This window comes from Yarrowia lipolytica, chromosome 1B (genome assembly GCF_001761485.1).
Source record: "Yarrowia lipolytica chromosome 1B, complete sequence".
Taxonomy (NCBI): domain Eukaryota; kingdom Fungi; phylum Ascomycota; class Dipodascomycetes; order Dipodascales; genus Yarrowia; species Yarrowia lipolytica.
In genome coordinates this window covers 2,718,074-2,731,907 of record NC_090771.1, presented here as the reverse complement: position 1 = coordinate 2,731,907, position 13,834 = coordinate 2,718,074, and the positions used below count along the sequence as shown (strand labels likewise).

The following is a 13,834-nucleotide window of genomic DNA, read 5'->3' as shown; positions in this document are numbered from 1 at the left end:
TATGGGCCACGAACGCCCCTCGTCGCCCCAACGTAATTATATGGCCCTTTTTGACCGGTTAAATGCGGCATTGTGGTGCGTACTATGGCTTATGTGTGTCCCAAACTGCCGGGCCACGTCAAATTACAACGATCCCCCACTCAATTGTACCAATCAAAGGCATGCTTTTTTTTTTGCCCATTGATCACAGCCAACAGAGTTATGCAGCAAAAAGGTGGGTGTTCTTGCAAGGAGCAAAAGAAGGAAAAAGTCACGTGTGAAACCCACCTTTCAAGTACTTATCCTCAACTCAACGTATTGTAGCAAGGGGTTGGCACTGGCATTAAGCGAGTGGCACAGTTATGGCAGGATTGTAATATTACGATGAGCACAGATTTATGGAGCGGGGTAGCCACATGCATAGAAAGGAAGCCTCAAAATTATTGAAGCGGTCAACCATAGACAAACACCAGCATGTAAGCACAAGTATCGCGCTTGTACCAGTATTCACAAGTAATCGCTTCCTCTAAGGCTGAACAGGGGCAATAGGGTTATCATGATCTATGACTACGAGCATGCTTTGGGTGTGCGCCGGAAATCAAATGAGAACAGGGGGGAAAAATCGGAAATGGAATACTGGACACTATGGACGTCACATGACTCAAATAAGGCTAATCCGAAGTGAAATCGATTGTTCAATTGGGCAATATTCGGGTGCATTGATACTAGCTGACTAAGCCGCCAAGTACACGCGACAACATTAAGCACGCATCCCCAGATCAATCAACGTCTCACCAGCACACACAACCAAAAATACCATACACCATGTCGGGCAAGCGACCATCTGTGGCCCAGAAGCGGCTCATGAAGGAGTACAAGCAGTTCATTAGTGATCCTCCCCAGGGAATCAGTGCAGGTCCTGCTGACGAAGAGTGAGTGAAGTGGGGAGACACAATCACATTCAGGCTGACATGGTGTGTTTCATGCGGTGTCCGGAAAGACGATAATATTGTTACGGTCCATTTTCGGGGCCAAACAAACATCGACTTCATCCAGTCAGTTTGATTACACATTTGTCCAGTAATATGTCATGCTGTTTCCTTGTGCTTATGATACCCGGTTACAATCCACAATCATGCCACAACTCCACTAACACAGTAACTTTCTACTCTGGGAATGTCTGATACAGGGACCAGATGATACTCCGTACGAGGGTGGCCTGTTCCCCGCAACACTCAAATTCCCCCAGGATTACCCCCTGTCCCCTCCAGTGATGAAGTTCACCTGCGAAATGTACCACCCCAACATTTACAAGGACGGAACCGTGTGTATTTCCATTTTGCATGCTCCTGGTGACGATCCCAACATGTATGAGAGCGCTTCGGAACGGTGGTCGCCCATCCAGTCGGTAGACAAGATTCTGCTGTCGGTGATGAGCATGCTAGCCGAGCCCAACGACGAGTCAGGGGCCAACATTGACGCCAGCAAAATGTGGCGAGACGACCAGGAACAGTTTGTCAAGATTGTCCGAGGAACTGTTCGAAAGGCCTTGGGATTATAGGTAGTGCATGGGACGTTACTAGAGGTTGAGTGCGTCAAGGAGTGATATTATCGAGTACAATAGATTAACGAGTTTGATGGTGTTGTAAACAGAGGTGACTACTATAAAAGAGTAGCTGAAAACCAGCAGTGTCAACTGAAAGTGGTGCAGTTGCGGTTAATTGTTTGGAAGCATTTGCATGTCTGCCTGAGCTCACTTCAATGATCTACAAGTACAGTAGCTACTTGTACTCGCTCAAGTATGTGATTACGATGAAAGAAGTGATACGCCGACTCCAGCCTTACAGTAATGTGCAATACTGTGCTCATTCTACTGCCGTTAGGCACAAGGTCCATGAGTCAACAACACATCAACTACCAAGCACATTCACACACACAACTCTATCAATCATACAATCTATTAAATATCCTTTTATGTGCTTAAACAGAAGTGGTCTTGAGGGTGTCAGTAACCTCCTCAGTCTCCTTATCCTCAGCGGTCTCCTCCTTTGCCTCGTCAGCCTCGTCAGTCTCGTTAGCCTCGTCAGCCTCATCCTCATATCGAATCTTGATGTTCTCATCCTCCTTGGGTGCATAATCATAGTTCTCCAGCAGGTAGTCAATGACATCCTCCTTGTCAAAGTTCTCGGCGGCGTAAAGCACATCTTGTCCACTCTGGTTCTTGACGAAGGGATCGGCCTTGGCCTCACACAGCAGCTTGACAATGTCCAGGTTTCCGTTTAATGCTGCCCAATGCAGAGCTGTGTTGCCCGAGTCGTTCTGGGCGGAAATGAGAGCGGCCTGGGCTTCGGCATCCTCTGCAACCAAACCAAGCAGATACTTGACAACGTCAATGTGACCGTTGGCAGCGGCATAGTGCAGAGGGGTGGATTCTGTGTACTGGTCCTTGACCTCTTTGAGGGTCTCAAGGGGCTTGTCCTGAGCGGAGAAGAACTTTTCAATGCTTTCGAGCTCGCCTCCTCGGGCGTCGAACATGACGTCGTCAATCTGGTCTTCTGTCAACATGTTAGCTGGTCCAATAATGTCCTCTGGGGAATGTGCAGGTGTAGTTGCGAGATAACAGAAAAATTTCTGACATGCATATCCCGAACTTTGATTCTGAGATGAAGGGGGCAACGATCATAGAGAGAGAGAACGATACAGAGGTAGATTGTGAAGACGAACGATTGAGTACACATAATTAATTGCATGGTTTCAAGTTTTTGTCATCGTGATAGTCCCACTGTGCGTTCCCAGCTTCATATCGATACTACAAAGTGTAGCTGGTATGTACATCATCCATCCACCCTGGGATCTTCAGTAGTCAATCTACGATACAGGGCACTATATTTCTTGTGTACATGTATTACACCAGTCGCACAAACACCCTACACCTGTAACTCACTTAAAAGGTCATGGCTCATTACATGTTTACATGTTCTACGTTCATTTTGGTATCGTCCTTTACTGGGTACCAAGAGTCTGGCCCGTTCCAGGGAAAGAAGTGGTGGGGTCAACGCTGCTGTTGCCTCGAGACCGGGTACCGGCCTCGAGATCGGCCTGGCTGGAGTTGGCCTGGAAGCCCAGGAAGTTGCCGCCAGACACGGACAGGGACCGGTTGGTGTCTGCTCGAGCGGCAGCTCGAGTGTCCAAAGCGCCCTCTTCTCGGTAGAAAGTGACGATGGACGAGGGGATCAGGTCAATGACTCTGGAGATCTTGTTCTCGATCCAGAGCACCACCTTGGACGAAGGCTCAATGAGTACGTCCAGGTAGCCCAGAGCCATCATCCAGCCAGCAATCAGTCCCAGCAGATGGCCAATGAAGGAAGAGCTGGGGATGACAATGGCAATGACAACCAGGTAGATGATGGGTAGAAGCCAAGTGGGCACCACGAGGTTGGGGGCCAGCTGGGTGGTAGGCTGCTTGGAGGACTCCCGGATGGCCCAGTATCCCATGAAGGAGAAGATCCAGGCGGAGGAGCCCAGGACAGCCTCATCGGGGAAGAAGCCGATAGACAACAGACACCAGGGAATGGCAGTGACAACAGCGAGAATGTTGAGCACGATTCCGGTTCGCACAGTTCCATTGACTCGCTCAAACTGCGACACAATGGGCTGTAGCGCCACAAGATTGAGCAGCAGATGGAACCAGGTGGCATGGACCAGGGGGTAGAATGAGATTCGGTTGACTAGTTAGCGAGGGGGAAAATAGTGGTGTGTTGTTGCGGTGTACTCACGTTCGAAATTGGTCAGGGCGGTGCTTCGCAGCTCCAGGTCGTCCTCAATCCACACATATCGCTGGGACAACAGGAAAATGACGGTCAGAAAAATGGGCAGCCCAAGCGACAGGGCCGGCGGGTGCTGTATCGCCTTTTGGAATTTCTGAAACAGCGGGAACTGGGCCATTGTGGGGTCGTAAGAAGGCAAGTTCGCAGAGCTGTTGATGGTTCAGTCTGATTAAAGTCTCTGTACTACATGTCTTGGGCGTCACGTGAGTAGGGTAAATGAAAATCCGACATCATAACAACACCTGTTTCGACAAGTGGTGGGCCCCACAGAGACCTGGAAATGCGATTTTTGCATTGAGCAATATAAAAAGATGAGACTGTTACAGAATGACACCCCAAAAGCAACCTCAGATACCCGCGGTAATGTACTCATGGAGAACTATTATTATCGCCTGGATAGTTTGGGACTCGCAAACTGTACAGGCAGCTGAAGCTTACTTATCTCCGGACACATTTAAGATGAGTGATGCGGGAATAGCTAAGACAGGGTTGCTTGAGAAGAGCATGACAAGTGAGAGGGAACAGCTGGAAGCTTTGCACGTTCTGTTTAAACACCTCTCACTACTTTTGTTCTACTCATTCACATCGCCCATCATCGTCCATTATATATAACTCACCATGTGACGTACGAGTTTAAGACATGAGGAGGATCTAAACTCAGCCCTGTTCAGCCGGCTCAGGACTGTAAGCGAGAAAAGTCAGAAGAACGAGACTACAGTTTCGTCGCCACTCTTCCAGAATAATGTACTCATACTAATACTTGTATGTTCATCAACTTCGGAAAAAACTTGGTGTGTACTTATAGTCTGATGAAAGAGATACCAGGGCTCATACCGAGGCAGCTCGTATCAATGCATACTGAAGATATAAATAAACTGGGTGCGTCGTTATCAGGGTAACAGATCAGAGTCAATCTGGCTCATCTCAAGATAACAGCAAGTCGTTGATATGAAAAGTGCACATCGCGTTTGATATATATTTGTGTTTCCCCCAGCCGTCGTCCTTTCCCTTCACCAGACACGGGATATATATATGCGCTTGTGCAACAGACATACATCAGACAGTTTGTAGCGAAGAAGGGGCAGTGACTAACAGTTCTCAGCCAGCGATTGAATAGGCCCGGACTACGGCTACAGCAGCTACATTTATCCAATCGCGTTGTCATTCGCTTCACCATTCGCTTCACACATGGCTCACACATGGCTCGCTCATGGCTCTATCACTCATCGTGCCACGTTAACTCATACTATATACATCTAAGCTTTGGGCTCAGTGGGCTGCTGGGGCACAGGAGGTAGAGAACCAATGCTGGAGACAGCCTCCGACAGGTTCTTAGGTCCCATAGCCTTCTGCTCAGCAATCATTCGCTCCTCCTCGGCCTTGAGCTTGGGGCCCTCAACGGCCAGGTACTCCAGGAACTTCTGGTACTGCTTCTGGCCCTCTCGTCGCATCACGTCGTGGGGCATCAGAGGCTTCTGCTGCTTGGGCTCGGAGACACCCAGGAACTTGGAGGCCCACTGGCCGTCCTTTCCGTGCTTGGCGTACCAGTCCTTTTCGAACTTTTCTCGGGCAATGGCCTCTCGTCGGGTGAACTCGTCAGGCAGATAGGTGCCATCAAAGGCCTTAAGAATGGGTCGAACGTCGTTCACGTTCTGAGACACCAGCCATTCCAGGAAGGGGATCAACTTGACCAGCTCCTTGTCGCCGGGAGTTCCCTTCCAGGGCTCGATGGGGATGGAGTTCTCGGGCTGCTTCATGGTGCATCCGGTATCGGGGTCGATGATGATGATCTTGCCCATATCTCGGTTCATCAGAGACAGGTCCTTGACCAGCTTACCGTCCTCGTAAGTGGTGTGCTCTCGGGTCAGAACGTGGGAGAACCAGGCGTGGTAGGGATCAAGCTTCATGATGAGCTTCTCGCAGTTGGCCATGTACTGAGAAGAGAAAAGAACAATCTCATAGTACTGGCCGAGGTAGCCCAGGAAGTAGTCAACGCCAGGTCGCTTTGCCACTCGCCAGCCATGCTCTCTGCTCCACTCCTGGTGGACAAGCAGATCGTCGAGGGCAATAACAAGCGTCAAAGGTCGCTGGTACGGGGGAGCAGGGGGATCGGGGAGAAGAACGGGAGCCACGGGGTCTCGGTAGAAGGAAAAGGTGTCTCCGATTCGAGCCTTGAGACGGGCCCACATGAGCATGGGGGTGTATCCCTGGCCAATGGTATCATGCTTCTTCTTGTCCTCCTCATTGTCCCAGTCTCGGGCCAGGTAGGCGGCGAAAGCTGCTGATCCAGCAAAGAAGGCGTAGTATCCGTAGCCGGCAATTCGCTCTCGAGACTCCTGCTTGGAGGTCTGGTCGGTGGACTTCTTGGCAGTTCCGGCCCATCGGGCTCGCTGCTCGTCTGTGACATCGTCCTCAGTAGCTCCCTCGGCAGCACCCTCGGACTTGCCCTCAGCAGCAGGCTTGCTCTTGCCCTTGGACTCATCAACGTCCATACCGGCCTGGGCCAGCAAATCGTCGTTCAGCAAAGAGCTCTGGAACGGTTGGTCGGATTTCTCGGTTTTTTTGTCCGAGTAGAATCGCACGGCGGGGGTCATGGCCCGCTTGACACCGGGACGTGCCACCCGTGCAATCTGGGCTGCTCGCAGTAGACTGTGCATTGTGGATGATGAAGAGTCAATGTGCAGTGGAAAATCTAATATACTTTGTTTCGGGGCCTACAGACTTCTACAAGGCGGTAATGTGGAGTGACATTTGCCACTGACGAGAGCCAGTGGACTTGGGTGTTATAAGGCAGCTTGGGTGGCGAGTATTCCCACATTTTTATTTTGAGGATTTCCATTTCCGCCATTCTATTCATCTTTACGTTGGTCGTTTAGCCCTCCGTATGGATTTTCTGTACACTTCTTTAACCCCGAAATTTCAACGGTGAAAATGACGGTTCATGTTTTCCTTTGGGTTCTAAAAGTGATGTCAAGTGATGCGTTCTGAGAAATCGAGTGCGTCTCCCACCAAAAGTGTAATTGTCTTAGTCAGACACCGGCTTGATGTCGGTGATGCTGGGGAGGGAGGTAGGGTCGATTTTGAGGGCTAAAATAAGACAATAACGAGAGGTGATTCGTCTAAGTGTACTGTCTGTCACTATCTTTACAGATTGGTATACTTTTCGAGATGTTGTCTTTATCAGAACCCCAACTAATTTCCAACTATTTGAGCCATTGGTACTTAACCTATTACTTACAGGAATCCCTTATCTTTCTTCACTGATTCGATCGAACACTGCCCCTTGCATAGCAAGTCCAGCTTCGAGCTTACAGCGAGCTTACAGTGCACACAGAAAAAGCCGTGAGTGTTTGTATGGCTCCCATACAGCTATTTGTAGGTTGCCAGGTTGGGACACAGGGTTAGGACAATGATCGAGAGATGTTACGAGCCACAGGTACGAGTACAAGGAACCCGAGCCAGGGAGAGCCATAAAGGGCTCGCATCGCAAACGAGGCTACCAGTTGGGAAGTATTCGGTCCAAATACAACATAGACAGGCTCAGAGTAGTGTAGCTAGGTAATTAGTCTAAAAAGTGATCGGCGGGTTTTATGTGGGTTCCATGGGGACTGGGCGGCATTTATATGGAGCTGGTTGCTGAGTGATATGAAGAAGCGTTGTATACCTCTGAAACACAAGACAAAACAATACCACCAGACGCAACTATTGTCTGGTTGCTACCGGTACTCGCGCGTACATTGTCACCAAACAACATCAGCAGCAATACTTATATATGTACGTACAGCTTTTTAATATACTTATGCCCAATCCACAACTGCGATAATGGTATCTCAAAACCTCCAAACCCAATAAATGACACTGCATGCTGAGAGAATTGAGGTTAACCGTAAACGGGAGAAGTTGAGAGCTGCTAAGAAGAATAATATCAGAACTGGCAGCAACGGAGGCTGTATATGCCGCAAGACAGTAGTGATACAACCACAGCCCCACCATACACTCTCGTCCTATCATCTGCAATTTCGTTCCAAGACAAAGTTTGGACTGGGTGCATGAAAAGAGGTCTGTTCCACGTGCCTCCACTCCAAGACAAGGCGGTCAGTATAGACTGTGCGTAATACAGACCGTGTGTCTGTTACCCGGAAGACCGCAGCTTATCAGCCGTATGAGGTCACTGAAGGTTAGGGCATTTTGTGGGGCTGAGCGCTCCCAGATGTGCACTTGTCTCACAGCCGTAGGTTTCTTACAGTACAGTACGTGTTGTGTTATAACGACAGTGGTGTTAGAGGTGGGGAAATGAGGCTGGTAGAGTGGTGTTTAAAGGAAGTGCTCTTTTGAATCTACAGTACAAGTACGAGAATTGCACAATCCGTCATATGTGGACTAGTGAAAAGCCGTTTAAAACTGGGGCTTGGATAACGTGAGCACCTGTATATTTCGACCTTTCGATCAGCCCAGTGCATTGCATTGCCGCAAGAAAAAAAGGGTCACACTCGAACACGTCTCTCTTCAGTGTGTTTATGAATGCCATGCGTTTTTCTGCCATGGCCAGAACTTGCTGGAAAACAAGTGTTCTAAATATAGTTGGAAAAGTGGAGTGCTCAGGATGGTGGAAAAAAAGTGGGCGTACTCTTATAGAGAGAAAATAGTCGATAAATGTACCGATGCGATAAGAAATCGACTGCCACCGCCGTTCCCCTCCTCCTCAACTCTCCGTCTACGTTTCAACTCGTGCGTTTCTGCACCTTCTCTGAATTCTACCTCCATCCCTTGGACCATCCCGCCTGCATATCTAAGCTAAACTAACTTAGGCAACCGCACTTGACGTTTCTGCAAATTTCAGGTTTCAGAATCACCCAGTACTCTTCGCCCCTTTAACATCAACACATGGCAAACTACAGTCTGTTTGGCGGCCCGACGCAGCTCCAGCAACAACTGCAAAACATCTACGACGATGCCCACGAGGGCACTCTTCAGGCTGTGCTCCTAGAGACGGCCCAGCAAGACGGCCCCGCTCTCCAGGCTTGGACGTTGTGCCTGTTTTCCATCAATGCCAAAATCAAGCAGGTGGAGAACTCCAAGCCCCGCAGCGACACAGAACGAGGCCTGCTCAACTCCATTCTTGAGCTTGAGCAGGAGTGTCGAGAACGCATTGGCAATCTCGAACGCAAGAAACAGGTGTCGACCAACCCTTATGTGACCCAGGCATCGCTGCCGTCGCTCAACAATCTGTCGCTGGGCAATTCGTCGGCTCCAGTCCCTCCGTCCCATGGCGCCAGCTCCAGCAACATCCACAATCCCTTCCAGGGCTACGACTCTCGACAGCAGCAGCAGCAGCAACAGGTGCCACCTCAAGTGCGACCGTATTACCAGACTCAGCAGAGCCAGCAGTCACTGCAGCCGGCCCTCCAGCCTCAACACTCCAACCCCAGCTCTAGCAGTGTCAATCGATACAACGTTCCTCGAAAACAGGTTCCTGGTTCGTCGTCCAACATCAACACGTCGCCCCAGAAGCCCCAACTGCTTGATCTGGATCTGTCACCAGGCAAAAACGATACCCCCAAAACCAGCAACCTGCTGGCGCCGCCTGTAGACTTTGATCGACCTAAGCCCGTTGTGGCACCGGTTCAGACACAGTACCAGTACCCCCCTCAACAGGACTTCCAGCCTGTCGAGCCCGAGGTACGCAAGGAGCGATACGAAGACAGATCGCAGGAACGACAGTACAATTCAGCCGATTTCAGTGAGTATAGAGATGAAGATAGGATAGGAAGGATACACGATGAGGATACAGGATCAAAATCTATGTTGGTACATTTTGGAGCACGTGACCAGACTCTATTGTGAAGACAGGCTATGGTGCTCGTAGCTGAGAGGTTTCTGCAATGGGCTGATGCACAGCGAGTCAAACGAAAGAAAGAGTGAGTGATATGTGGGGTGAATTATTATCGACTAGTGAGGCAGGCGGAGGTAGCTGGACTGACCATATCTCATGTGACAGCCGGTTGACAGCTACATTGCAAATGACGCCTCGTCTCGCGGTTAGTCGCGTGGGTATGTCTTATGTTCGGCCTACTTGTAGGGTTGTCCGTTGGTCACGTGGTTCTCCCCACCCGACTAATACCGCATGCTCGATAATTTTTTTACTCCCCGCCCTACTCAAAACTGTCCATCCCTCATTGTCTTTAACCTCACGGTTTAACATCTCTCAAGCCTCACTTGCTGTCTTCATGGAGCATGAGTGAAGAAAAATAAACTTGGGGTGCGAAGCCAAAGGCACATCGGCCGGTGTCTGGTCACATGTGCGGTGCAACGTTTGGGCACACCGTGACGCCAGCAATGTTTTGTTATTGTCAGGTCGTGTGCGCATCGTTCATGCAGCGTAAGGGGTGGAATCGGTTGCACGAGCCCAATCCTGCAATTTCCCATTTCCTGGCGATAGCAAGGTTTCAGCGACTAGTTTTTTGGGTGCGGGTTTTAATTTGATTTCCCAGTCTTTGGGGGGCTCTTTGAGAGGTGCAGTAGGTTATTGAGCGAATCGGTGGGTTGAGGCTTCTGAGCCAAAACACCTTTTCGACATCTCTGCCTTTCGGCGCCTAGGCTTCTTTTTGTGCCTTGCTTTGTTCGACGCCCTTGCCCCATACAGCGAAACACAACATCATCCCCCCCCTTCAATCTACAGTGCTTGTTGCTCTCCCAAATTACCCTCCCTTACTGCGTCCTGCACATCCACGCATTGTTGTGCCTGCTAAACAATAACATTGGGCCAAGTTAAAAAGCTTGGTGAGCAGAGCCGGCAAGTGTAATTGTAAATCAGGCCGCACACCACCACTACCAACATACTTTTTTCCCCCGTCTCCTCTAGACCCTACCACGTTTAGACGATAACACGAGAGGTCAACCCGGCATACGGACAATTCACCGGCCCACCACGTGATAGTCCTCCAGCGTCGAAACCGCCCACCACGCGCACATCATCGCACGCACATCGACTAACCCTAGCTCCCATCTCCGCCCATCAACGGTCCACCTCGTCGTCTTCCACCGTATACACGCCCGTCAACTCACGGCCCGATCTCCAGCCCCTCTCGTCAGCGTCATCGCCTATCGACGCCCCGCCCTCGCCGCCCAAACGAGAGATGCTCAAGACCCTAAGAGGCGCGACCTCGTCCAAGAAGCAACCGTCGGCGTCCACCGCCAACGAGGCGCCCCTCAAGGGAGCCTCCCTCGCCTGGAAATTCAAAAACTTTGGCAAGAGCCAGGAGGACAAGAAACCTGAGCAACCCAAGCCGGCCAAGGTGAAACCCACCCGTTCCAATGCCCCCTCGGTGAGCTCTCAGGCCACCAGACCCAACTACTCCACGACCTCTGTCAACACCACCACCAACACGACAACCAGCTCTATCCCACAGAGCACAAAATCAAACAACATCAAGTCCATGTTGCTTGACGATGACGAGCCTGCTCCTGTGCGCCAAGCTCCTGCCCCAGTTCAACAGCAGCAGCCAGCAGCTGCCGTTCAGCCCCCCGCTCCGGCTGCCCACCCCGTACACCCCGTACACCCTGTACACACCCCTCCTCCTGCACATACCCACTCTCCCCCCCCTCACGTGACCCATGCCCCTCCTCCCACAAAACAGACTCCCACCGCTCACCAGGCTACTTACAATGCTCTGCATGGCCAGGCTCGACGGTCTGGTGAGGTGCGACGCTCGGGCGAAATGACTCGCCGATCAGGAGAGAACCGACGCAGCGGTGAAATTCGACGAGCCCGGCCCACCAGCGGTATCTCTGTGCGCTCCACGACCTCCGAGGCTGGTGACCACCCTTGGGCTGGGTTCACCTCCGTGGGATCTGCCGCCAAGCAGCAGCAGCAGCACTCCAACAACTCGTCCACGTCTTCACTAACCTCAGCCCAGACTGCTGCTGCTGGCGCAGGAGCCCAAAAGGCGGCCCAGGCCCAACAGGCTGCTCTGGCACACAACCGGGCCCTCAAACCCGTGTCGTCGCCTAGCACCAACGCCAACGCCAACCACAGTGCCAAAAAGCCAGCCTACCAGTACATTGTGCAGCCAACTCCTGCAAAGCCGCAGCAGAGTGCTGCTACCCGAGCTGCTCTGGCCAAGTCCAAGCAGCTCAACGACCGAACCAAGGCCAAGAGACAAGCCGCAGCCTCGGCACAGAACCGGACGCGCCAGGTACACACTCCTCCCGCCCAGGGACGGCCAGCACAGCATCAGCAGCCCCAGGGAGCTAAGCAGATTCTCAATGCAAGCGGAGGCCGCCAAGAGTCACCGTCTCCAGAACAACAAGAGGAGGAAAAGAAACCACTGACTGAGTGGGACAAAAAGGTGGCAGAAATTATGAAGGATCTACGAGGAGTGGACGAAAACGCCGCCAAGCAGATTCTCAACGAGATTGTCGTGCAGGGCGACGAGGTTCATTGGGAAGACATTGCAGGTCTGGAGGCCGCCAAGAGTTCGCTCAAGGAGACGGTTGTGTATCCGTTCCTGCGACCCGATCTCTTCTCTGGTCTGCGAGAGCCCGCTCGGGGTATGCTTCTTTTTGGACCTCCCGGTACCGGAAAGACCATGTTGGCTCGGGCTGTGGCCACCGAGTCCAACTCGACCTTCTTTTCTATTTCCGCTTCTTCTCTGACCTCCAAGTTTCTCGGAGAGTCGGAAAAGCTCGTCCGAGCGCTGTTTTTCATGGCCAAGGCTCTGGCCCCTTCTATCATTTTTGTCGACGAGATCGACTCGTTGCTGAGTCAGCGAAGCGACTCGGGCGAGCATGAGGCGTCGCGACGAATCAAAAACGAGTTCCTCGTGCAGTGGTCCGATTTGGCTTCAGCAGCCGCAGGCCGAGAACGAGAAGGTGACGTACAGCGAGTGCTTGTTCTTGCAGCCACCAATTTGCCCTGGGGCATTGATGAGGCTGCTCGGCGACGTTTTGTGCGACGACAGTACATTCCCCTGCCTGAAATCGAGACTCGAGAGGCGCAGTTCACAAAGCTATTGGCTGCCCAGCGGACCAATCTCTCCGAGGAGGAGCGAAAGGGTCTGTTGCAGCTGACCGAGGGCTTCTCCGGATCCGATATCACCGCTCTGACCAAGGACGCCGCTATGGGTCCTCTGCGAGCGCTGGGAGACAAGCTGCTGACCACTAGCCGGGAAGATATCCGTCCCATTGGATACCAAGACTTCATTTCTTCATTAGCCTTTATTCGGCCCTCAGTGTCCAAGGAAGGCCTCAAGGCCTTTGAGGACTGGGCTGCAGAGTACGGTAGCAGTGGTGCTTAGGCAATATTTTCATATATTTTCATTTCATAATATTAATGCATGGATAGACGGATAATAAAGAGGCTACACGTGGTTTAACACAAGGTGTTGTCAAATCATAGGTACAAGTAGGCAAGATACTATTGTATCTGTAGTTATTCGGACTTGTAATTGACGGTTTGTGTTAGCTACAGTAATGGAATACAAATACTTATACAAGTATGTACAATAAAATCAAAGAGTGTATGTTTATTGCCATATCTTTGTCCGAAAAAAATCGAAAGGGGAGTGAAGTATGTACAATACGGACCAGTACCTACCGTACTACTTGTAGTAATGTCCGAATGGCGAAAAAAAAAATAAACACAAAAAACATAGAAAAAAATATAAACACACAATAAAACCGCTCCGCGATTTCTTAGACACGTGTTAGCACCATTATACGCTCGTACTGTACCTGCTTATGTGGCTAGCATGTGTCAGAGTGACGTCAGTATGGCGTCAACAATTTTACTGTACTCCAGCTGTCAAATGTGTGTGTATCTACCTGTACGGTACTAGTATCATACTTCTACCATTACTTCTACCATATAATGACCGTCTATATAGCTATCTTTGTGCGCGAACCACCTCATATTTTGTCACTGCATGTCGGCTATTGAAGTCATTTCTCATTTACATACACTATATGGCTAGTTAGAATATGGCTACTTGTAGGTTCTGTACGCTCTCGAACAGCCCGTCAATTTAGTC

At 50.8% G+C, this 13,834-nt stretch overlaps 5 protein-coding genes across 5 annotated transcripts; 2 read left to right on the top strand and 3 right to left on the bottom strand.

Moving 5' to 3' along the window:
• Positions 1-804: 804 nt before the first annotated feature.
• YALI1_B27307g (uncharacterized protein) lies at positions 805-1,540 on the top strand (the record flags this gene model as incomplete). Its single annotated transcript, XM_002142984.3, has 2 exons — positions 805-911; positions 1,138-1,540. The coding sequence occupies 2 exons, from the start codon at positions 805-807 to the stop codon at positions 1,538-1,540; spliced, it is 510 nt and encodes a 169-aa protein (XP_002143020.1).
• A 419-nt stretch (positions 1,541-1,959) lies between these two features.
• Positions 1,960-2,544, bottom strand: YALI1_B27293g (uncharacterized protein; the record flags this gene model as incomplete). Its single annotated transcript, XM_501157.3, has 1 exon — positions 1,960-2,544. One exon carries the CDS (start codon positions 2,542-2,544, stop codon positions 1,960-1,962), a length of 585 nt encoding a protein of 194 aa, XP_501157.3.
• Positions 2,545-2,982: 438 nt separating this feature from the next.
• On the bottom strand, positions 2,983-3,924 carry YALI1_B27280g (uncharacterized protein; the record flags this gene model as incomplete). Its single annotated transcript, XM_501156.3, has 2 exons — positions 2,983-3,707; positions 3,756-3,924. 2 exons carry the CDS (start codon positions 3,922-3,924, stop codon positions 2,983-2,985), a joined length of 894 nt encoding a protein of 297 aa, XP_501156.3.
• Positions 3,925-5,062: 1,138 nt separating this feature from the next.
• YALI1_B27254g (uncharacterized protein) lies at positions 5,063-6,463 on the bottom strand (the record flags this gene model as incomplete). The annotated part of the gene is made up of 1 exon (XM_501155.3): positions 5,063-6,463. The coding sequence occupies one exon, from the start codon at positions 6,461-6,463 to the stop codon at positions 5,063-5,065; it is 1,401 nt and encodes a 466-aa protein (XP_501155.3).
• A 2,227-nt stretch (positions 6,464-8,690) lies between these two features.
• Positions 8,691-13,102, top strand: YALI1_B27211g (uncharacterized protein; the record flags this gene model as incomplete). The annotated part of the gene is made up of 2 exons (XM_068282136.1): positions 8,691-9,545; positions 10,805-13,102. The coding sequence occupies 2 exons, from the start codon at positions 8,691-8,693 to the stop codon at positions 13,100-13,102; spliced, it is 3,153 nt and encodes a 1,050-aa protein (XP_068138237.1).
• Positions 13,103-13,834: the final 732 nt, after the last annotated feature.